The following is a 23740-nucleotide window of genomic DNA, read 5'->3' on the forward strand; positions in this document are numbered from 1 at the left end:
TGTATGAGAGAGAGAGAGGGCGTGTGTGAATACTTTAGGTTCTCCCTCAAACGCCGCCGATTGCATTCTTCTCTTGACGGGCGGCGAGAGGAGAGCGTCGAAGCGAGAGGCAAGGAGAGCAAGAGAGAGATTAAGGCTGAAACTTCTCTGCAGACGCTCCTGAACAGGTCAGCTCCTGAACGCTGAACGCTGAACACTGAACGCTTCATATTCTTAGAATATCCTTTTAATACTTCTGCATATGGGGAATTACAGTGCGGGACCCTTCTACTGTTTTTCTCCAGCATCGACACAATGTTATTGCTTTAACCAGTGAAACTTGTTTTGTGGTGGGTTCATGCGCATCCAATATAATTTCAGGCTTTCATTCATCATTTCATCATAAATGTGAGTGGTACTGTTGCAGCGCAGAGATCCACTGGTATCGATACGCTGCGCATAGCAGAGGAATCGATGAATTAAAAGCTAGTAGGTATCAGGGATGCGTGCAGGAACCAATCATTTGCTCTCCTTACTGGAGGCACGCAATTGATGTCCCATCCTCGCGCATCTCAGTTATTTTTCGTATTTATTGGCGCACGGAGACGGGAATGTTTGATTGCAGCACAAAATGAAAAAAAAAAAAAAATCGGGGGGGTTTGCACACACATGTCGCCAATTTGTTCCAGTAATGAACAGTCTGCACGAACGGAAGCTTATTTCCGCCTGTGTGCGACACATGAATACTGTTACTCACTGACTTATTTGCCCTCTTATGATCCTGTCAAAAGCACCTGACGCGAGCCACGTTTCCCCGCATAGAAAACGACACGGAGCGCATTGCTGAGGGAAAACTATCAATCACAATCCATTCTCTTACACCCGAATATGGATGTCCGGACATCACTGGCTACTGGTATTGAACCTAAATTAACAATGGAAATGTTGAGCGGAAGTAGATATAGAGTTTACTCACATTGTAGCTAAGTATTTCTTTCCTTTAATTAAATCTATAAATAAATAAAAGGTTGGGTTGCAGTTCACCAAAACTGAAAGGGACGACGCGATATCTCAGAAAACTGCTTCACACCAGAGCTATTTTTTTTTTATCTCAGGTGATTTGCCAAGTGTTACACACGCCGCCCTCTTCGTTGTAAACCAACAATACTATGCAGACTGACACAGTGTATTCAGATAGACCTAGAAAAAAAAGCCTCAATGATGCAAGACATGAAGGAAAAGAGAGAAGGAGGAAGGGGTGTTGTGTAGAAGAAAGAAGTAGGATATACTAAGATTTGTAGAGCAGTAGAAAAGGTAGAATAACTGGAAAGGCATATCCCTCTTTTTTGAATTTTGATTTTTTTTTCCTGCGGCATTTACAGCATAACTAATCCAGTTTATACAGTTTAGAACTACTGAGAATCTTCTTCTTCTTCTTCTTCTTCCGGCTGCTCCCTTTAGGGGGCGCCACAGCGAATCACCTGCCTGTATCTCACCCCATCACCAGCATCCTCCTCTGTCACACTAACCCTCTCCCTCCTTCACTACATCCATCAGTCTCCTCGGTGGTCTTCCTCTCTTCTTCTTCCTTACATGGCACCTCCATCTTCGACACTGTCCAGCATATCCACCATCCCTCCTCCGGACGTGCCAAAACTACCCCAGCCTTGCCTCTCCAACTTTGCCTGATAATTTATAACCTGTGGAAACTAAACAAGTAAACATTCATTTATATTTCATCAGAGCTTTCCCGCGCTTTTTGTCATCTCGTTTTCGTGCACGACAGTGTAGTAACGCAGTTCTGTGACATCGCAGGCGCAGTGTAGGAGTCTAAACTCAATTAGAGAGAGAAGGGTTAAAGAAAGAGAGAGCACGTGGAGAGAGAGAGCGAGAGAGCCCATATGGTCTCGTGACGTAACGACGGACGCTCGAGCCTCTGCTTGTGTGTGTTTATGTGTGTGCGTGTGCGCGCGCGCTCTGCTTAGAATCCGGATCCTAATAATACTCTTTAGTTGAACACACTGTCGCCGCCGCGTGCTTACAGTAATTAAACAACAACAAAAACAACAATGAACGCCGTGACCGCCGCGTCCTGCCTGCTCGTCGCCGGCTTCAGCTTCTACCTCTACGGCAGCGACGTGTTGTCATCGCTGCTCCGTGTCTCTGTTACAGACTCCTCCATGCCCGAGCCGGGAGCTGCTCCGCGGCGAAGTCCGCAGGGAGTCCCCTACTCTGACCTGCCGCACATCGTCAACGCAGACGGATTGCACCTGTTCTGCCGCTACTGGGAACCCACCGGCCAGCCAAGGTCAGTGAAACGGGAACTAAATGTGTGGCTGCGTTCACTCTCTGTGTGTCCCTTTGTTAGCCCATAATCTGTTGGTCTGCAGAGGAGTGTGCGGCTGTCATTTAAAATAAAAATTTTAATTGTGTTCACATGATTGCTCTCCTGTGAGTCACATGATGACTTTTTGACGCTTAATTTTCAGACATGCGCGCAGTCCACTATTACAGAGTTTGTTCCGTTCAGTGTAAAACCGGCACCAGTGCAAACAGTTTGAGTTCATTTATTTGTATAAATGAGAAGTTCACTCAAGTTTCACTTTCAAACCGCCTCCCAGAAGGAACTCTGCGACTGGTTAAACAAGTTCAAGAGCTCTCCAATCACAACTCGCCGTCTTCTAAGCTAGTACAGGAAACCAGAATATGTACTTGCAGATGAGATATGAGGCCTAACATCGTCTGAAAAGCACCCAAGATTAAAAACAGGCTGTGTGCAGTAAATCAGCATTAATGAGTCTCTTTGTCTGACCCATGCTCAGAGACATTTTAATTGTGTTAATCTCCTCATAAAGGGGTGACCAGATGCACCAGTGACAAACACTGGGCCATGGTGATTCACTAACACACACAAAAAAGCAGATCCAGGATCAGTTGATTTGAATTTATATATAAGCCTGCAAAGCTGATCTTTTTTAAACAAAGCTAAAATATCACACGGTTATCTCTCCTCATAGAAGCTTCATTTGACAACATCAAAAGTGTTTTTGTAAGAAGACGCCCTTGACACAAATCTAAAACCATACAGAGACTGCATACATCATCTCTGTATAAGGAACCTCATATGGAGCCAAGCATGTCTTCCATCTGAGCTGCAGCTGCTCGTAGGGACACACGAGAGAACCAATGAATGAGCTGAGAGTGTCGCTCCAGACTACAGCTCCTTTTCAAAACCTGTCCCAGCAGGAGGAATTACTGGTTTTACAGCATCGGCATTTGTCCACCCTGTATTCGCAGGCGCTTGAGTTTTTAAGGTTGTATCCTTTCGCCTTCCCAGCAACAGTGAACGGCATCATAGTTCATGTGCGAAAGGCCTCAAATCCTGACTCATCCGGCATTCTGGTGTGTGAAAGAGTGTAAATGGCACTCCTGCCTCTTAGCCAAAAAGACATCAGACAACAGAGCTGGTTGATTAATGGGTCGAGTTTGTTAAAAAAACACACTGACTGGTTTGATAGTGAAACTTTCCACAGTCTGCTGTTAGAGGCCCTTTCGCTATCACTCACACACTTCGAACATTTTGAAGTCTGCAGCCTCTGCACATGTGGCTGTGGCATGAAACAGAACGCAGAGGTCACATTCGTTTACAAATCACACTGTCACATGCTGGACGAGAGCACAAAAAGACAGATGTGGAAGTACCACCAAACATCTGGAATCAAGTTATTACTGCTCACCCATACGTCTCAGGGGAGCAACGACTCATTAACTCATACTGTGTATACGCCTTTGCTGTAAAATTGTGTATTTGCTCCATAAACTCCATCTTATAGTTTACCACAGCATGTGTGAATGTATGCATGTTTACTCTGCACGCATACATTATTTGTGTGTTTATAGCTGTGTATGTGAGTAGCCTAGATAGCTCTATATTCTAGCTTTTACTAAAACATAAATGTGCAAGTGGGACAAAAATTACTGCTTGTTATTGCTCACAGATCCACTGTGGACTAAAGCCTCACTGTAGTCACATGAAAACACCAAAATCACCCAACAATATTGTAAGGCTTGTAAATATGGTATCTGGTCTTGGCTCATACTTTAGTCCTGCACATGCTAGGTGAGTTTATTTGAGTTTAGTGTCTTGCAAGATCACATTTAACAAGTAGAGCTATAAAATAGCCAACTCTCTGACTGGTGGACAAGCCACCGAAGCCACCTTGTCAATAGAGTATTTGGAAATAGGCAGTATGATTGTTGTTTGTGGTCCCCAATGTCCCCAGTGTCAAAAATACATAAATAAAAAAATGAATTCCAGTGGCCGATCATCTCAGCTGATGATTTCTCCTCCTAATCATATGTAAGAGAAGTTAAAAGCTGAATCATTGCAGAATTAAAATAGCTGCAGAGTCCTCTGTGTTGTAACACTTTTAGAGCAGAGCTTTGCCTGGCTTATATAAGAGCGTTCTCACTGGAGGGCCAGCCAATGAGCACGCTAAAACTGCATGCAGGGATGGTAACAGGGAGACATGCAAGAGTCAGTTTAATGATGTAATGTGTATTGCCCAACTCTTACTTAAAGACTGATACAATAATGCGTAGTTATATAGCTGAATTCAGCTATATAACTTACAGCTATATAATATTTTTCTTGGTGTTTTGTGGGCAACGTTTTACAGCCTCCTAATCAGCAGTTTATTAACAATGTCAAGTGAATAAACCCCAGAAGCTGCATTAAAAATGTTTACAGGATGCTTAAACTCTTCAGTGAAACCCAGACTTATAAAATTCTTTATTTGAGACAGCAGCTCCTGTACGTTAGACGAGGTAGGTTTATTAGTTTTAAATGATCACAGGTGGTCGTCTAACTGTTCTCTGTATTACTTTAGGGTCTTTACCTTGAAAATATAAAGCAGCTTGCAGTGATTATTGTTGTGATTTGGTGAACTGAATAGACCACCAAGATATCCATATGTTCTTCAAGATATCCAAACGTTATCCCTGTTAGTTCAGAGTTAACAGCAGCATCTCCCAAAACTTAGTGTGATCTAAATCTCTCGTTGTAAAATCAAAGTTGGACAGTGAAGGTACAACTGCCGAGGACAAAGCGGCACTCAGTCTTTTGTCTGTCGTACGGCCTACGCTTAAGAAATTCTCTCCTGTTTTTACATGTTTCACAATGACTTTTCTGTAGTCTGGATGATGGATCCACAGGCTCACAGCTACCCACTCACTGCAGTAATCAGATTAGTAATTTAACACAAAGTGACACAGTGTGTCCAATTTGTGAAGTCTTTGTAAGTGCAGCTTAGCCAGAAACTTTTTAACAATATTATGTGTTCATGTGTTATTAACAAGGGCTTACAGTTGTTATCTAAGCAGAACTATATCTGAACTGGTATATACTGTACCTAGGGGAAAGATGAATATGTTATAGGTTAATAGATTGTTCCTGAAAGCAGCAGCAGGAGTATTTATCTTTTTCACTTTTGTGATAAGAATAGTTTCACGTCGGCCTCAGTAGCACCTCGTGTAGAGATAAACTCTGAGGATCAAAGAAATCTCCAGACAGGGTGTTTTCCTTTTGACAGTTTATTAAAAACAGCGAAGGGTTTGTGTGGTTATGAATAGAGTGTAGCAATGATAATGACATTATGTGATCATCTAGGACTACAGCTTATTATTTTATTTATCATGTTTTTGCCAGTGAATCAGACAATGATAAAAATGAGAATTTCATGAAGGCAAAGTGACCTCACAGCTACTTTCACCACGGCTGTTAACATCACCAAAGTTATGAAGACAGGTGTTGTAACCATGGTAGCAGGCCAGCAATTAATGACTCATATCTGTGTGGGCCATGTAGTTTATTGCATGTGATGTTTGATTAGTGACGAAGCAGAAGCTGAGCACATGGTTGGAAAGCAAATGTATGCACTGGAAACTTCAGCTCCTGAAAGCATGTCAAGGCAGGTGTTTACCAGGCAGCCAGCACCACGCACCTTTGTAGAGCTTGTACAGAATCAAGCTTCCACAAATCCTTGATTATTGCTGTTTAATTAACGAGATAATCCTGCATGGAGCAATAGCCACACGCTCTGACTGATGGACATGTACGATATTTAGGTAACTTCTAGGGTGGCTTTGCTGTTGTTCAACATTTTCCAGAGTGAAATAATAACTAGTTTCGTAAACACTAACACTGACTACTGTTATAAACCTTATCAGTGCTCCTCTGTTTTTATATCTTATTTCACGTTTAACTTGTACTAAATAAGACATTTTCATTCTTAAGTTAAATAAGGCTCTGTTACCTTCACTCTGTTGTTGCCATTTCATTTAATGATGCATGGAGAATGCAGATGTACAGAATAGATTTTTATGTTCACAAGCTGTTAACTGGCTTTATCTTTTATTATACAACGTAAAGCCATATTATATAGTTCTTTATTTTTTTCAGTATTTGTTATTTGCATTAGGATTAGAGGAAAGGTAAAAGGTCAAAGGCTTCTGAAAGTTCTTTCACTAGAAGCAGGAAGTAGGTGAAAAGTCGACGGGTGGACTACTTGGATATAAACAATGATTGACAGATCTTCCACTACTTGGATGGACACTAGTATACCACACACACATACATTGTACACCTTTATTTTTACAGAATACAGCACACAAATATGTACACGTACACCAATCAGGCATCACATTATGACCTTTCTATCAGAACCAGCAATTTGAGCTACAGTTTTTCAGTAATTTGAGCTACAGTGGCTCGTGCTTTGGATCGGTCCACATGGGCTAGCCTTTGCTCCCCACATGCATCAGTCAGCCTTGGCTGCCTATGACCCTGTTGATGGTTCACCACTGTTCCTTCCTTGGACCACTTTTGATAGATACTGACCACTGCAGACCGACACTGACACCCCACAAGAGCTGCTCATTTCCACTGTATCCATGATACATGATACAGATACTGTATGAAGACAAAAGATGCACTGCATCGTATTTCTTTTCGTGTTGGAGCTTGGGGGGAAATTAGGCTGAGTAATTGAGTATAAAATATGAGCACCATGTGAAATTTCCCAAATGGGTAAATCCAGTTGCCAGCTGGGATAATTTACTGTAAATTAATATAGAAAAGAGAAAAAAAAGAACTGACTCCAAGTGATCTACTAAACAGTAAGTAATCATTTTTGCATAATTATCACCTCCAGCAGCCTTTACATTAAATGAGTTGAGCCATGGATTTTCCAATTGAAAGCATAAATAGCCATTTAGATACTTCAGGTGGTTATGGTAGGTAATTTGGTAACACTTATGATAACAGTGATGTATAGTAACAGCAAGTAGCGATAAAAAACATATTAAAATGCAGTAAGATAGCAAATGAAGTGCTATAGCATTACATCACCATTGGTTTAAATTAGAAACGAGAACAAATATGCAACAGGTGTAAGTGGATACCTGTGCAATATGACTTAAATGTCAAATTATTCAAAATTGTAATAGCTTCATATTTCAGACATATGTATTAGTTCCAATGATTTCCAGTGTTCTTGGTCTATCTGCATGTCTGTATTTGGGCTCCTTGGGGGAAATAATTTCTACTAAATAAAAAATCTGAACAAGACACTTCAAAAAAATGGAGAAGGATACAGACAGAACAGTGATAAAATAAGAATCAGTCACAATCGAGCTGCCGCAGTAATCAGGAGGTACAAAATGAGTACAGTGCAGTTTATCACAGTAGCTGTGTGGCTCTGCTTTTAAAATGATGTCAGAGATGGTGCACCTCATGAGCAGTCAAGCCCCATAAAACTCTGGGAAAGTGCTTCAGTCTTGGCACAAGAGAATTTTGTGTGTAAATGTGAAGATGTAAAAGTCTTAATATCGGAAGTACAGTTTTTTGGTCAATTCAGATCAATGTACATTTCTTCAGCTCAGACGGTGTCCAGCATGTTTGGTGTGAAGCTCCAGTAAATGCTTAAGAGGTGGGAGTGTGATAATGTAATGGCTATTTACATTTATAGGCAGCACCACAGGAGCCTGTGGGTATACCAAAATAGGGACTGACTGACTCTCACAGTCTCCAAAAACCTGACAGGAGAGGAATATTCCAGCTTGTTAACAATTCAAACCATGTAGCTAAAATCAAATTATGGCTGGGCCAAGTATGTTGACCGACTTCCAGTCGGTCAACATACTTGGCCTGGCCACAACCATTTGGGGTTATTTTAAAGAGAAAAGTTGTGCAATAGGAAAAAATGCTTTTGTGTGCGTTACTCGTGTCCTCCATGCTGAGGGGGATTGAATCCATCATTAACACTCTTTGTGCCAATGACAAAATATTCCAGCAATCAGTGTTTTTATATTATGGATTAGTGTTAAAAGTCGAACTTTCTGCTTTTTATTTTGATATAGAGTGCTTATCAAATTTATTAGACCACCAAAATTTATGCTACAGCTGTCCTGAATTAGTATTGGTGATTACCAAAATAATGTTTCAGTAACGGTTAATCCACCTGCATGCACAGGCTCTAAACTGTAATCCTGCTCACTCAGTTTAAAAGTAACATGATTAGTGGAAGGTGAAACAATTGTGGTTCATTTATTCCTGTTTACTGTATGAAACAGAGGAACAGGTTAACATGTTAATGTGAAGACATTATTACACACGCTGCCTGTAACTCATGTATGGTAACGTCGTTCCTCTCAGGATGTTTTTGCACTGGACGCTGACTGCAGACCAGTTCACTTCATTTATCTTTTGATATGAAGCCCTGCTTTACATGTGCATCTCGTGCCTGAGCCGATGTCCTTCTGCTTGAAAGTAGACAGCTGGCAAATGTACTGTGACATTTCATTTTTAAACCTTTCACAAACAACGGGCTGTTTGACATTAAATTAATACCATTTGTTGGAATTTCAACAGCATGTGCACTCTTTAATTGAACTAATCGTTTTTTTTTTTATTTGAAATGTTTCACGGTGCAGAAGAGTATTATTTATCTAAAGACCGTAAATATTTAGCCATTTTTTCTGGTTTGAGTTTTCATTTCACTGGTGTAAACTTTCTCGGTAAACATCTTGACATTAAATAACCGTCGGCTGACCGTCTCTCCTCAATATTTAGTCTTGGTGGAAAAACGGCAGCGTCGGCCTCTGAGATATAAGTCTGCCTTCAACATCGTCTGGAGCAAGAGAGTCAGAAAGAAATTAATCCACAGAAACAAAAAGATTAGTGGAAGAAAGCCAAATAAAAAATATCTGAGCCCATGAGCATGACAGGGGCCCAGTCCTCAGCCCTCAACAGATGACACACTGACACTGCAACACAAGTCTATAATCTTGACATCAGGAGCCATGGGTGTGGTTCACTATGCAAGAAATGAGACAGAACTGACATTTGGACATTTGGAGCCTTCTCAAGGCTCTTTTAATACTAGTCTGTGTACACGGAGAGACCTTTGTGTGGACATCTGGTCCTTAGCAAAATTAGCTTTGTACTGAAATGTAATTTTGTATTAATGTATTAAAAATAAATAAAAATAAAAAAGAAATCTTTGTAAAAAGACAGCTTGGGTGTACCACTATAAAATGTGCACTTTGCAGTGTTTTGCCATCATACTGCCACCAGTTTTTACCCTCAAGATAACATTGCTGTCTCAACCATGTTTACTGGGTTTCTGATGAGACTGCCTGCAGTCTGTCTCCCTCATTTCTTTCCATCACACAGCAGTCGCTCTCTTGTCTGATTGCGTGTGTGTTTTTTACTGTCAAGCACACCTTTGCACACCTTCTATAATAACACCACCATTTCTAGCGTAGCTTTCCATAGCAGTTTGTCACAGTTTCTCTCTCTCCAAACCTCCTTGTCATTTTCCGCCTGTCACATCGTTCTTCTCTGTCATATCCACTTTGTTTTGCTCCGATTGCATCAAATCTTCCTGTCACCTTGGAAGTTACTGACTCATACGAAAGTCTGAAGGTCTGAAATGTCTTGAATCGAGCAGACTTGTTACAATGCAGTCTTTGTGTGTCTTCTACCACTGCATTTCATGCTGCAGAGTTAAAGAACTTGTATAGCAGTGCAAGGTGCTTTGAATCCTGGATTTCTTCCAGTCACCTGTTGCATTAAAAATAATCTCATGTTGTGCAAAAGGCATGCTCTCTATATAGACCACTGTTAAAAACAAAAATGTAGAACTTGACAGGACACCAACTGCAAACCCCATATAGTACTTGTATTGTGCATTATTTTTAATCCAATGACATTTCATCGCTGTGAGGCTTTCTCAGATTAAGCTCTGTGACATGCTTAAATGCCTAGAGCCAGACAGCATAAATAAACCTGTGGAAAGAGTTCCTGTGGAAAAATGTACAAGGACTTATTTGTGTCCCCCGTTTTACTGTTTGCGAGCATCAAAATGCCAGAAATGATTTAACTTTGCATTTGAACTGGAGAATTTGAGCTCTGCTGGTAGGTTCTATAATCTTGCTTGTAGTCCATCAGCATTGTGTTAGGGGATTAGCTCCTTGGTTTTGTTTAGGCCTGTGGTTGTTTAGAGTAGCTCTGAGTAGAGCCAGTGGGAGGCATGAGTGTTTTAATAAGGCTGGTTATAAGCCATGCTGTTCCAGCAGCTAAAACTGTGTGAGAGACAAGTGGATCTCTGGTTCCCATGAGAGAAAAGACAGAATAAAAAGAAATAATGAGAATGGGTGAGAAAAGTCTTTTTTTTGTATGATTTAAGTATTTCAGCTTCATGTATGAAATAATCCGAGCTCTAATTCATTATGCAAAAGAGTCATCATGCAAGTGTAATGAGCCACACCAGGATACAGCTTAGAGATCATTTGCAGCTGCTCCAGCTTTCAAGACATCAAGAGAAAAACCTCCAATTCTAAACATCATTAATTCAACATACAGATTCAACATACAGAACTGCAACAGACTTCTTTCCTGTGGACAGACGAGACCAAAGTAGAGATGTTTAGTCATAGTGCACAGCACCATTTTTGGCAAAAAATTAAACATAGTATTTGTGTGCAAACAACATACCAACTGTCAAGAATGGTGGTGGAGGGTGGATGATTTGGGCCTGTTGTGCAGCTACAGCATGTGGGCACCTTGCAGTCACTGAATTGACTATGAGCTCCTCCTTACCAACGTATTCTAGAGTTAATGTGAGCCGATCTGTCCGAAAGCTAAAGCTTGACCCAACCTGGGCTGTACAACAGGACTGCACAGAGTCCTGTGAAAACTCCAATTAAAGTTGTATATCGCATGTGTGTCTTCTCAGACATACAATATGCACCTATAGCTTGAATGGTTCGTGTAGTTGTATGAGTGTAAAGTGTAAATTCCAGATATCGTCTAATCCAATTATCCAAAAGTGCATTCTGACAGGACACGTGGCTAACATTTGATATTTTGAAACTCCTATTGTTCTTCTTCTGTAGCGAGAACTCGTCCACTCAGTTAAAGGTAAGGTTTGTATTTCACAAAGAGTCAAATGTCAAAATGCCACAGTCTTCTGAACTATTTGCAAGTAATTGATTCAAGCGAACTCCTCCTGCCTCTTCCTAGAAGACATTTAGCAAAGTGAAATTGCTTGCTTTGCAAGGCTGACCCAACACACCACTGCGGCCTGAATATTTCTGAAAACGATTCTTCTGGAGATTCCTGCTGTTGAATGAATAGAAACATATGTTAAGATTCAGTTAAATCCTTACATCTCTTTCTGTTAGCTGCCAGCAGACAGTAGCTACACAGATGAAGCGCCATTAAGCTAAAACCTACTGAAGGATGAGAAAGACGGAGAAAACTGGAAGAAAGAGGAAGAAAATGATAAGATCCCACAGACATAGGAGGCATTTGAAAAGCAAAGACACCAAATTAGCAAAGTGGGCGTGTATCCTATTGTTCACCATGCAGTTGTCTTTACGGTGAACTTAGACTAACCCCAATAATCCCCTGCTGCCCCTTGGCATGTGTGTTACACAATATTATCCTCATACAAAGATGGTCATTCACACACGTGCTTTTTTTTGCAAGCTGAGGAACATGTAGCCCGAAGCGACGGCTCTCTCTCAAAAAAAAAAACAAAAACAAAAAAAACGAGGAAAAGAGCTGTTAGTGAAATTTGCTAATGAAGCCTGATGAACATCTTCTTCTATTATACTCCTCTGCATCCACCCCTCAGCTTGCCTCACACTTTCAGTCCCTTTCCTCCTGTTTCACTTGGTTCCTTTTTTCCCTCCCTCTGAATACATTTGGGCTAATTGTCTGCTGCTGATTGAAGCTTTCACAGCCTTCTCAGTGCTGCTGCTGCTGCTGCTGCTTAGAGTGGGAAAAAAACGCTTGAGCATTTTGGTGCCGCTCTGCTGCTTAATATGCACCGATAGCAGAGGCAAAACCTTTTAAAAGAAACTTGTCTGACAGGAGAAGACTAGACTGTTAATTAGCAAAAGATATCCCTTTCTGAGTAAACAGGAACTAATAGCCTCATGTCACAAAGTACCTTTAATGTTTGAAATATAAAATTGTCTATTTGGGTGTAGAAGAAGAAATGATGCTTTGTTATATTTAGGGGGGCGTTAAGCAAGGCACTGAGTCTCTACATGCTTTGAAGAATAGTATGTTGTTGTAAGATTCTGAAAACTTGTTACACATCACTGACAGTGATTGTTGCAGTAGAAATACTTGTCAACTGTGTAACTTCTAGAGCAAATGAATCTTTTCTCTCTATGCTATCCTTGTGATGGACATGTGCAGTGTGTACCTTATCTCTTGCTCATTGTCAGTTAGAACAGGCTCCAACTTGTGTCCTGCTTCGAATGGATAAGCAGCAAAAAAAGAAACAGATGAAAATGGGTGAGCAGTGATGGCTCACTCTTTGTTTTACTGGACTCCTCTGATTCTGTTTTGAGTTGAAGAGGAAGGGATTGGTTGAGGCAGGCATGCAGGCAGATGGACGATAGCTGTTATCTCTGAAAACACAGCCTGCCCATTCTTTATCTGCCATTTTTTCCCAATGTCCGGCTTCACAATCCCCCCTTGACACACGTACGCAAATACATTGATGCACATCCAGTCAAGTAAGTGGTGGGCAGATGCGTGAATTAAATCCTACTGTTAATAGGTTTCTTTTAGATTACATTTAGATGATGCTTTTCCATCCATGAACAATTCTACTTTAACCCCATTTTAAGTGGTCAGTGCAGGAGTTTATCAGGAAATCTAGGAAGTACGGTTCTGCACAAAAAACGGGATAAAGGTCTGTGTTTGTGAAAAGCTAAACAATTTTTTCGTGTGTTTTTTCCTCTCAGGGCTCTGGTATTTATTGCCCATGGAGCTGGGGAACATTGTGGCCCATATGATGAGATGGCACAGAGACTGAAAGAACTCTCCTTCCTGGTATTTGCACACGACCACGGTGAGTGACAGACATGTAAATCACAGTGCTGTTTTGCATCCATGCATTTACACTTCATTTTTTATCAGTAGTTTGCATGCAAAGCAACTGGCACAGAAAATCCATCACTAAGGAGAACTAAGGCTATCAGGGAGAATTAATTCGTTTTCATTTTCCCCTGTTGTTCCACGGCACTGCCTCTCTGCATTATTGTTTTAATGCCATGTCGAGGAAAACTTCACATTCAAGGCTGGCTGTAATAATGAAACTTGTGACTTGTGGTTTAGAAACAATCCAACTGACCTCTTGGCAAAAGAAAAGAGCCCAGACAAGAATCAGACAAGACACAGCGTGCTTTAGGCTTTGGGTTTCGGTTTAATGAAACAACATCTCTGTTAAAGATCACCCTTAATAGCACTCTCGAAATCTTTTCATTAACTATGAAACTCTTGCGATAGATTGGTACTTTAACGCATTCTATTCAATCCAAAATCATGAAGACTTTCCATAATTGTTCATCAGCTGAAAAGGCTGATTGAGTGGATTCATTAAAGTTTAAAAACTGGCTTATCGTGGTACTAAACTGTGAACTTTTTGAGTAATATGTGGACTGTGAAATGACACACAGAAACTGGCTATGGTGGTGCTTTAAATTACACAGTAACCACCAATATTTTGAAATTTACCTATTAAACATTATGTGCCTAAATGTTGCGCCTTTGAGAAAGGCGCCTGTAATTGTGCAGCTACGCTGTGGGTTTGGGTTTACTGAGGTCAGTAAATCTTTGCTATAGACTGAGACATCTCCACATATACTTAGGAGCAGAAGTCATAAAAAGAACTTCATGAATTTTCATAGTATTTACCGTTTATAGAGAAATGACTCACGTAGTGACTTGGTCGGGGGGAAGTGAAAGCTTTTGGGATTTCCCTGATCAACACCTTTGAACATTTACGGCACATTTCCGCCCTTGTTTGAAACGATCAGTTGACAGACTACAGTGACCACCTTGGTTGTATTTCCTCAAAAACAAAAGAAAAAAAAGAGAAATGAACCCAGGCACACTTTGGGCCATTTCTTCCTCTCTGACATTGCTCCCAGTGTAGATACTTATATTTGAAGTCATAGTTGTTTTATGCAAAGCCATCAGAAATCCATGCCAGCACCAATAAAGTAAGAGATAAGCTCAGAGGAATGCAATTCAGATGGATTGGACAATCTGGGAGCAGTTCTCAAATGGAACTGACTTCACCTTAAAAGCACTTGATATAGTTTATAAAGCATAATCTAGTCACTACATGCTCAATGTGTTCACTTAAAAAAGAAAATGTAAAATTCTTTGAAATGAAAGGTTTGGGTAGAAAGAGAAGGACACAGAGTGTTAGCTTTTTAGTCGATAGTAATTAGGTAATGGCTTGTTAGTCAGTAGTAATTAGATAAAGGGAAATGTCTGTCCCGATGCCTCCATCAACAAGGAACGATGTGCTCGTAGGCTAAATACAGCAGGGACGTTTAAATCCATGTGACTGTGCAGCAGTTGCCGTTGAACGGCAGTCTGTGCACTCAATAAAACTCCATAATAACAACAAAAAGAGTGAGAATGAGATGACAAAAAAGTCTCAGTGGCAGAAATGTGAAAATATTTACAGAGGTGAAGATCCTAATAAAGAGCTGACAGATAATAAACTGGAGTGAATGATAAGGACGGCTGAGGCTGCTCGCAGAGGAGCAGTTTGTTCAATGTCTCGCAGTAAAATGTCACACTGTTAAATGGAAAATACTGAACTGGAACAAGTCCCTGTAGACTCCAGTTTTTCATCTATTTTGTCCACATTTACACACACACACACATCGCCTTGGGCAGCTCTTGATAGAGTTTGCAGATGAGATCTTTCACTCTTTCTCCTTTTTTCTGTCTCTTGTGTTTTCTTTTTAGTTATTGGCCGGTAAGGTTTTCATTCATTCACACCCTGCATTGACTGGTGTTTTTTTTTCTTTTTTCTATCTAGAACAGGCTGCATCTTTCTTTTTTTTTTTTACCAGTTAACAATATTTACAGATCAGGCTGCAGATGGCTGTTGTTTCTTTGAAAGTTACTGATTTACAGAATGCAAAAGCAAAATGCAAACTTCAAAAACCAGGTAGCTAGCAAATATTAATAATAACCTTTGTAGTTCTTATTATCTTTATATGCTTTATTACAAGTGAGTGCCGATTTTAACCACCTTCCTGATCTGGATCTTAGATCTCTGAGAGCGTGAGATCTGTTGATCTGCCATGCTCTGGGGGCTGTAACGCTTACTGGAAATCGTTTATGTAAGGGGCATCTCTGAAGAAATGCTCTTCACGGCTTTTTGACTTTGCATCTCATAATGCAAATGCAGATACTATGATGGGCTAATAAAAAGGACCTCCCTCTCTCCTACATGAAAAGCTCAGTCGTAACCTGACTCATTCACTGCAAGAATCACAGGTTAGAACTTAAAGTCCCCGATGCTGTAAACCATATTACTGAGGCAACAAGGCATTTTCAGATACTTATTGACTGGTTATGGCCACAGAGAGTCCAAAAGCCTGCTGTGTTTCTCAGTAAATGTGTGAGGGTTTGTCTCCTTCCCTGTCTGGAAATTTGCAGAGATGTGGGTAAAAAGAGCAGTGACACACCAGAGGTGAATCCCTCCGCAGGAAAACAAAAAGTCTTTGAAGCAAAGCAGTTTTCCATTTGTCTATACTTTGGTAAACAAGGGAAAGAAATTCCCAGATTCCCTGAGCTCGACAAAAGTTCTGAATCTATTTAGGTACCGTTCATAATTATTCTGTAAATGCCGGGCTGACATTCATTATTTTCACTCTCCTCTGATTCATAACTGTTTCTAAAATCTTTGTATGTAACATGCACATTTGTTCAAAGCAAAAAGGATGAGGAAATAGGACTTTTTTGGTGGTGAGGGTTGGTTGTTTTCTTTTTACCTGTTGCAGCTTTTGTAATGAAATGGTTTGTTGGATCTGAGTCCTGGAATGTTCTCATGGTCTTATCATAACCATCAGTTGTCTAAAAGGTTAAGTGTGTGCGGGGATATGTGTGTTTTCCAGAATACCTGTTATTACCTGTACTAACAGAAGATATGGATTTAATGGGGTGAGAAGCCATTGAAAGAATAGAGCGGTGGTGGTTTACTGTGCATTGATCTCAAGTTTGCACCACTCCATCACTGAAGCTGTGATTGGACATTGATTTGCACACAGTGATGATTGCTTTTGATGCTATTGATGGACATGAAAGCACTGAGGGTGAAGACGTGCTCTTGTACAACCCCTTTTCCAAAGAAGCTGGAATGATGAAAAACAAAAGGACAAAAAGACAAACTATCAGATGTTAAAAAAAGGAAATATTATTCTTTTTAGAAAAATTGGGTGACATGTTTGGACTTCTTGCAGGCCAGTTTAGCACCTGGATTTTTCTTCTTTTTTTTTTTTACTATGAACCCGTGCTGTGGTGATGTGGTTTGGCATTGTCTTACTAAATAAATAAACAAACCTTTTCCTGGAAAAGATGTTTTCTGTATTTCAGAGCTTGGATATATTGTATGTGTTTTGACATTCATGATAAGAGAGCAGCTGAGCTGTCAGGTGACCACCACCTGGTGGTGAGTTGGATCTTGTGGTGCAGAAGGATGCTGGGTAAGCCTGGCGTGCCAAAACGTTTAGTTTGAGGATGTGCTGCGAGCACATAGCAGAGGCCCCTACCCCAGAGATCTTCAACTCCCACCATCAGCAGAGATTTGACACCATCCTGAGGGAGGTTGTGGACATTGAGCCTGAATAGATCCACACCTCAGATGAGCTACAGCTGTGAGGGGGCATGTGCCTGCAGTGGTGGACATTTCCGAATGAGATGCTGGACCCCAGCCATCAAGCTGAAAGAAAGAGTCCTGTTGACCTTGGTTGGTTGGAATTCGTAGGCTGGAAGGTACCTGCAACTCAAGCCATGCGTGGCTTGTTCTAAGGAGGAGATTGAATATGATTTTCAGTCAGGCAAAGCGGAATCTGGTAAACTGTCCAACTACTCTTGATGCTGTGGGACTGTCTTAGATGACACACCTCTGAAATAGGACATGGAAGTTTGGGACAGTGCCTGTAGACACTTGTGTTCCAACTTGCTGGGGATTGCCCTGCCTACCTGGGGTTGCCCTAGAGAGGAAAGATGGCAGAATGTTCACATACTGTTCAGCATTTATGGTTAGCCAGGCCATGTAAAAAACTACTCTTCTCATACCATAATGGATGCTTATATGTAGCCACTGAGTTCTAGTTTCATAGCCCTTTTCTTGCTTAGAGACTTCTCTGAATTCTTCTAATCCCATGTCATGTATTTGTTATCTAGATAATGAAATCCACTAATGCTCTGCAATTTTACAACAAAAAAAAGAAAAAAAAGAAACATCACAAACTTCTTAAAAGCGGTAAACCCTTCCACATGTTTACTTGAAAACATCTTGAAATTCAAAATAAGCATACATTTTTTGAATGCGTCCCATCTTTTTTGGAGTGTTTTATAGGAAGCATGCATTTCTAAACACTGACACACTTTCAACATTACAGAGCCAACGGGAGAAGGTGTGAGATGCACATGTGAATGTTTATTAGCTAGTGTTATTGGGTTGGTGGTTACCATGGCAGCCAGCCTCACCTCTCAGTTATTGGTGCAGAAAGCCTGAGGACAGCACATATATAATATATGGATGTGCACATACATATTCAGATATTTTCCCTCCTCTCCATCTGTCAAGCTCACTTTTATCATCTCTGTCTTCGTCTTTTCTTGCCTTCATCTTCTTGTTTGCCCCCTTTTCCCTCCTCTTTTGTCTTGAACCATCATTTTTTTCACTTCATCTCTTCCCCCATACTTTTCCTCTACTAGTCCATTTTATTCTTACTCTCCCCATTTTTTCTGTTTCCCTTTCCATCATTTCCTTTATTTTTCTTTACTTCTCTCATAACCAAAGCAGAAGGCTTCCCCTTGAGTTGAATTGTATGTGGATGCAGTCAGTCCTTAAAAAGTTTAAGGAATAAATGTAAAACATATTTTTATAGTATGCCTGTGATTTGCCTTTTATTCTCATGCAGTAACCCTTTCAACAGTTTTGTGTTTAATTCAACTTGTTGAACTGCTATAAGCTATCACTCTAGACTTATAATTACCCTTGTATCATGCTACTTTGCCCTCTTTTCCTAAAAAAATGTGACGTTTTCTTGTTTTTGAAGGTCTTAAATAATGTGTTAAACTTTCCTGATTCTTTCTTCCACAGTTGGCCATGGCCAGAGCGAAGGTGACAGAATGACCATTAAGGACTTTCAGATTTATATCAGAGACTCCCTTCAGCACATTGACCTGATGAAGTCTCGCCACCCTGACCTGCCTGTATTTATTGTGGGCCACTCCATGGTAAGACACTTTCCATGAATGTGTGTCAGTTCCTGGAATAAACCATGCGTGTCTTTGGAATTGTTTGCACAATGATGTCTTGTCTTGTTCTGTGTCCTGGGAGCAGTGTTGTCTTTTGATCAGGTTGGTTTTCCTGTTTTGTTTGGTGTTAAATTGCATAATGTGCCTGAGATCCTCATACAGTATGCTTGACACAAATAGAGCGAGAGAGCTGGCTAAAACCAATGTGCAAGTCCCGCTCAAGCACACATTTGATGAGGCTTCCTATGACATTTTGACATGTAAATGAGGAAAGTGTTCCTCGTCTAGTTGCATGGTTTACTGCTGCTCTGGACATGCAAGTCTAGATAAACTGGTTGTTGAATATCAGCAGAATCAGGCATTTTTTAAGTAGCAGTGATTAAGTAAAATACTAAGTAAAATACTTAGTAACTTGCTACCTTTAATTATTAATTGACTTGCCAGGAGAACCGCACACAGTTTCTCTGTATAATGGTCAAACTTTACCTATCATGTAAAGTAAAACAGACCAACAGTTCAGGGAAGGCTTGCGAAGTTCGCTGTTCTTGGTAAACCCCAGTTTACCTTTCACCTTTCACACAGTGCCACAGATTCCTGAGAGCCTGCAGCTGCTACGGAAAACCTCCAACAGGGCAGTTGCAGGTTCAGTGACCTGCTCAAGGGCAAATGTGTATGTATGGCAGACACAGACAGAGAGTGTTCACTTTCGTCAGTCTGCGTAGAAATCTTCTATTGACCTGCCTCATCATTGACTAGCCTATGTGTTATTATCCACTAATGAAACAGATTTACCTAGCAAAATGAAAGCATTACGGATTCCAGTATCATCTACATTACATCTGAATAGAAGCTAAAGCTAGCTGCTGTACAAGCAAGGAGCTGGTGCTAAGTAATGAGCTACTGGCTGCTGTATTTTACCTGCAGTCCTTCAGAATTATTTGTTGTTTTTTTTTCCATTTTAAATACAGCCAACTAACTTTCAAAACCCTATATTAAACTTAACAGACCGTTATGCTAGCTGCTTGTCATTCTCGAAGCTAAACGTATTACCCCTTGACTTGTTCTTATATTGTACTTTTCTACTCTAATTGAGTGGTCAAAAGACTCTTTGCTACAAGCAAATTCAGTGAAATGCAGTATTAGTTGTTCATTTAACTGAACCAATTAAGCGTAGACTCCACTTGTTTTCCTCAAAGCTTATCCAGCTGGGCTTGCATATCCGGGCTAGTGCTAATTGAAATGGCAGTTCATTACATAGCTCACTCAGAGAAGCATAGAATCTTTAATTCTCACATAAATAGCTATGGCCAGTTAACAATCGTTAATTGACTTCACAGTGGACTGTGGAGGGAGAGCTACAGGGTGTGAACTCCATACAGAAAGGCCTAACCAGGAGGTTCACTGGGCAGTGCACCACAAAGTTGCTCTACTTTCTTAAACAACGCTGACACACCCAAAGAAAAATTCCTAAACTAAGAATTAAAGCTTCGCTTTAATCCCTTGTTAACCGTAACAGTTAAGTTCAGCAGAAAAAGTTATGCTGGGTCTTCAGCTGGTTTAAACTTCAGTGCAGCGAACATGAAAAGAAAATTCAAATAGCCTTTACTGTGGCTCTGTGAATTCGGCAGACACAAAACTGAACCAGAATTCTCATTAAAAATAATTAGACAACGCCTGGAAAGCTTCAAGGCCAGCTTTGGAGCTATTTTTAACTGATTGGTTTATTCTGTGTTCACAGCCTCTCGTTGTTGTGCTCTGCGACCCAACTCTCAGCACAGCTAACAGATCACAAATGGTAGTGATGAGTTATATAATAAATGACTACTGTCAGTGTTTCTAGGTCGAATCACTTTGTACTCCCGTGAACTTGTTTCGGTTAGATGAGCAAGTCGCTCCGATTCTGCATGCGAACATTTTTTATGCTTTCATATGTGAGACTTTATGTTTCATAAGGAAACTGACATCACACACTGAAGTCAAAATCTAAAACAATAAGTCCTTTGATTATTGCGCTGTGCAAGTCAGAACGCTTCGAAACGAACCCAAGTATGCTTTCAAAATTTTTTAGTGCACAGCTGCAGGTATCAAGCAGAGAATTGTGAGTTCATTGCAGAACTGTTTCGCCATGCCTTCCAGCAGAGCTCTACATGCTGGTGTATAAATACTGGCTCATGAAGCTCTGTTTTTGTGATTAGGACCTTTAGTTCATTCAGACAATCACTAGCTAAGTTCAGGATATACTTTTTTGTATTATTTTCTGCTATAAAGATTTTAAGTGCTATGTTTTGCATCTAACTGTCCTCTATTAGAGATAACAGCTCCTTCTTTGATGTCTTTCTTTTAAATAGGTCATATTTACTGTCGTCACTTGGGCCTTTAGTTGCTTCAAACAACATGCTGTTTAATTAATGGGTCCGCCTTGGCGAGCCATTTATGGCTCATGCGCTTTAGTGCAGTAGGACTGTATACAGACTGAGGCTGTGATGAAGGGATCTTAGAAGCACAGAAGTACATACTTTGTGTAAACTCCATTGTGGGATCCCAGGCTGAGGCAGAGTGCTTGTTTAGACAGCAGATTCTGTAAATATTAAGAGACAGCTGAGCAAAGTCACAGCAAAACCTCTTTCTTTTCCAACTTCTTTCTCTATTTTTCATCATCCCTCACTTTCCTGCTTCTTTTGGACTTCTAATAAATTCATTGAGTGTGTCTCCTTTGGCCTTTTCTGTTGCTGGCTAAGGATTATACTTGTGTATGTGCACATGGACAGTTGTGGACACCCTAGATATTCTTCAAATCTGCCTGAGGGAAGCGTGTTACATTGTACGTCTGTGCAGCAGGGAGCTTCTTGTTCCCCTTCTGGTGATGAAAATTAAATCACTCAGACTGAAGCAGACCCTACTTACTCATGGACACTGAAAGTCATAAGACTCTCAAGTTATTGGTTTAGACTCAGGTCCTTCTTTTTTTTTTTTTTTTTTTTTTTTGTTGGTACCACCTGTGATAGCAATGGAAATGAAATTGACTGGGATTTATGTAGCTTTTTCTCATCTGACTGACTACTCGAAGCACAGAGAGGCCCCAGCTGGAGATAAACCTATTTTAACTTTCTCAAAGGCAGTTTTGAGTATCTGGGCTTGTGTCTGTCTATCTGCATTGATGTCTATTGACAGCAACAATGCAAGAAACTAAACAGCAGGGGTGTCAAATATAAAGCCCAGGGGCCAGAATTGGTCTGACAAAGACTCCAGTCCATCTCACTGGACTAAGACCTCAATTATGGCCAAACCACAGTTACTACCACAAATAATTATTATGTGGAAAACAATGAAATGACTGAAAAGTTCCTATTTTTCACATTTTTTTACAATGGGTCCCCAGTAACAAAAAATATCTGAATATTTTCTGTTAATTGACAAAAACTTTCAGTTTTCTAATTACATGGCAGTCTGGGCAATTAGCTTTTTGCTGACAGAATAATTTCATTTACAACAACAGCATTTCAATGCTGTGTAGAAAAATGACCTACTGTTATAATTGCTCTTCTTTTTCTTATATTAAGAAATCACCAGGATTAAAAATGCAGGTAAACTTCTGCACAGTGAAAGACAGAAAGGGTCCGGCCTGCTTAAGATTAAAGTGAGCTGTAAGTGGCGCACGATGTAAAATGAGTTAGACATCCCTGTCGAACAGTCATGAAACTTCACAAGCGTAATTGAGATTTAACTAAAGCCAAGTTTGGAAATGACTCACTTGTGTATTAGACCCATAAATACAAGTATACATGTAAAAATGAAGTAGTTACTGCTCTAGGGTCTATGGGGGTGGCTGTGTTTTTGTGTAAAGACCACAAACACCGTCCATTTCAGTGACTCCGATCAGCTGAGGTAATACATTGCAGGCTGGAAGCAGCCACACCCATAATGATGCACAACTTTTAGCTTGTGCTAAAATTAAATTAAATCAATTTAATGGTGTGAGTTATAAAAGTCAGCTTTATTTTTAACCCCGTTGCTTGTTGCTAGACAACATCAGAGGGGTTTTGTAAGGTTTTTTAGGTTACAGCTGGAACCAGAGGAAAATCCTAAAAAAAACACCCTGAAGATGAAGTCAGTTGTGTAGTTGACTGTGTAGTGTAGAAATGGGTGTGTCTGAGGTTTCACTGGTGTCACTAATGTCAGTTGGGCACTAGTTTCCCTTTCCATTTAGTTTCATATCCTTCTCCCTAGATATAACTTTTTTTTTTTCCATTTTCATCTCTCTTCATTTCATCCTCTGCTACATTCTTGTTTCCTTTGAAACAAATAAAAACCCAAGCTCAGTTTTCAGGAAACCTGCCGCGGGTCAAGTGATGTGCAACTGTGTTTTTACAGGCCTCATTTCCCAGTTTCCCGGTGTTTTCACTTTGCATCCTGTTTCTATTAGTCTGTTCCTCTGCTTCTTCAGTTTTATAAATCTCTCAGGCCACGATGACGCAAAAAATCCAAACGACAACACAATAGAGACCACCTGGGTATTCTGCTGTGTGTGTTGAGAGGCTGCTCGAGTGATAACATCCTGTAATGTAGTCGGCAGAGTCAAGTTAGTCTGTTCTAACATCATCAAAATGTTAATTTATAGTTATTCACAATTGTACCATGTTTTTCATGATATTTTATATTTTATTATATTTATTAAGACCTGTGAAACAGGAAAAAGTCTGTTAAATTTCAGATTCTTTGATCCTATAGTGTAATTTATGTCACAGTAGTCTGAAAGTGATTTTCGACCTACTGATGACCATGTAAACCTCAGAACATGAGCATTTTTGTAGCGTGAGTTTAAGTTTTTAGCTCAAGCTATTTACAGCTTGATGAAAAAAAATACCACAATTCATTTTCACA

At 40.3% G+C, this 23740-nt stretch overlaps 1 protein-coding gene and 1 long non-coding RNA gene across 3 annotated transcripts in view; both read left to right on the top strand.

The window, feature by feature from the left end:
* Positions 1-41: 41 nt before the first annotated feature.
* mgll (monoglyceride lipase) overlaps positions 42-23740 on the top strand; it is a 42202-nt gene continuing 18503 nt past the window's right edge. The window contains exons 1-4 of one of the 2 annotated variants that reach the window (XM_085145159.1): positions 42-167; positions 2152-2287; positions 13306-13412; positions 18702-18838. In XM_085145159.1, the coding sequence (XP_085001285.1) occupies positions 2160-2287; positions 13306-13412; positions 18702-18838 (372 nt within the window). In that variant the 5' untranslated portion in view covers positions 42-167; positions 2152-2159. Of the gene's footprint in view, positions 168-189; positions 2288-13305; positions 13413-18701; positions 18839-23740 lie in introns of those variants that run through there. The other variant, XM_085145158.1, reaches the window with a different exon arrangement.
* LOC146495106 (uncharacterized) lies at positions 2294-3465 on the top strand. Its single transcript, XR_014871437.1, has 2 exons — positions 2294-3028; positions 3159-3465. It is a non-coding gene; the product is annotated as an uncharacterized LOC146495106 (long non-coding RNA).

The sequence above is a fragment of the Neolamprologus multifasciatus genome, chromosome 20 (genome assembly GCF_963576455.1).
Source record: "Neolamprologus multifasciatus chromosome 20, fNeoMul1.2, whole genome shotgun sequence".
Lineage (NCBI taxonomy): Eukaryota > Metazoa > Chordata > Actinopteri > Cichliformes > Cichlidae > Neolamprologus > Neolamprologus multifasciatus.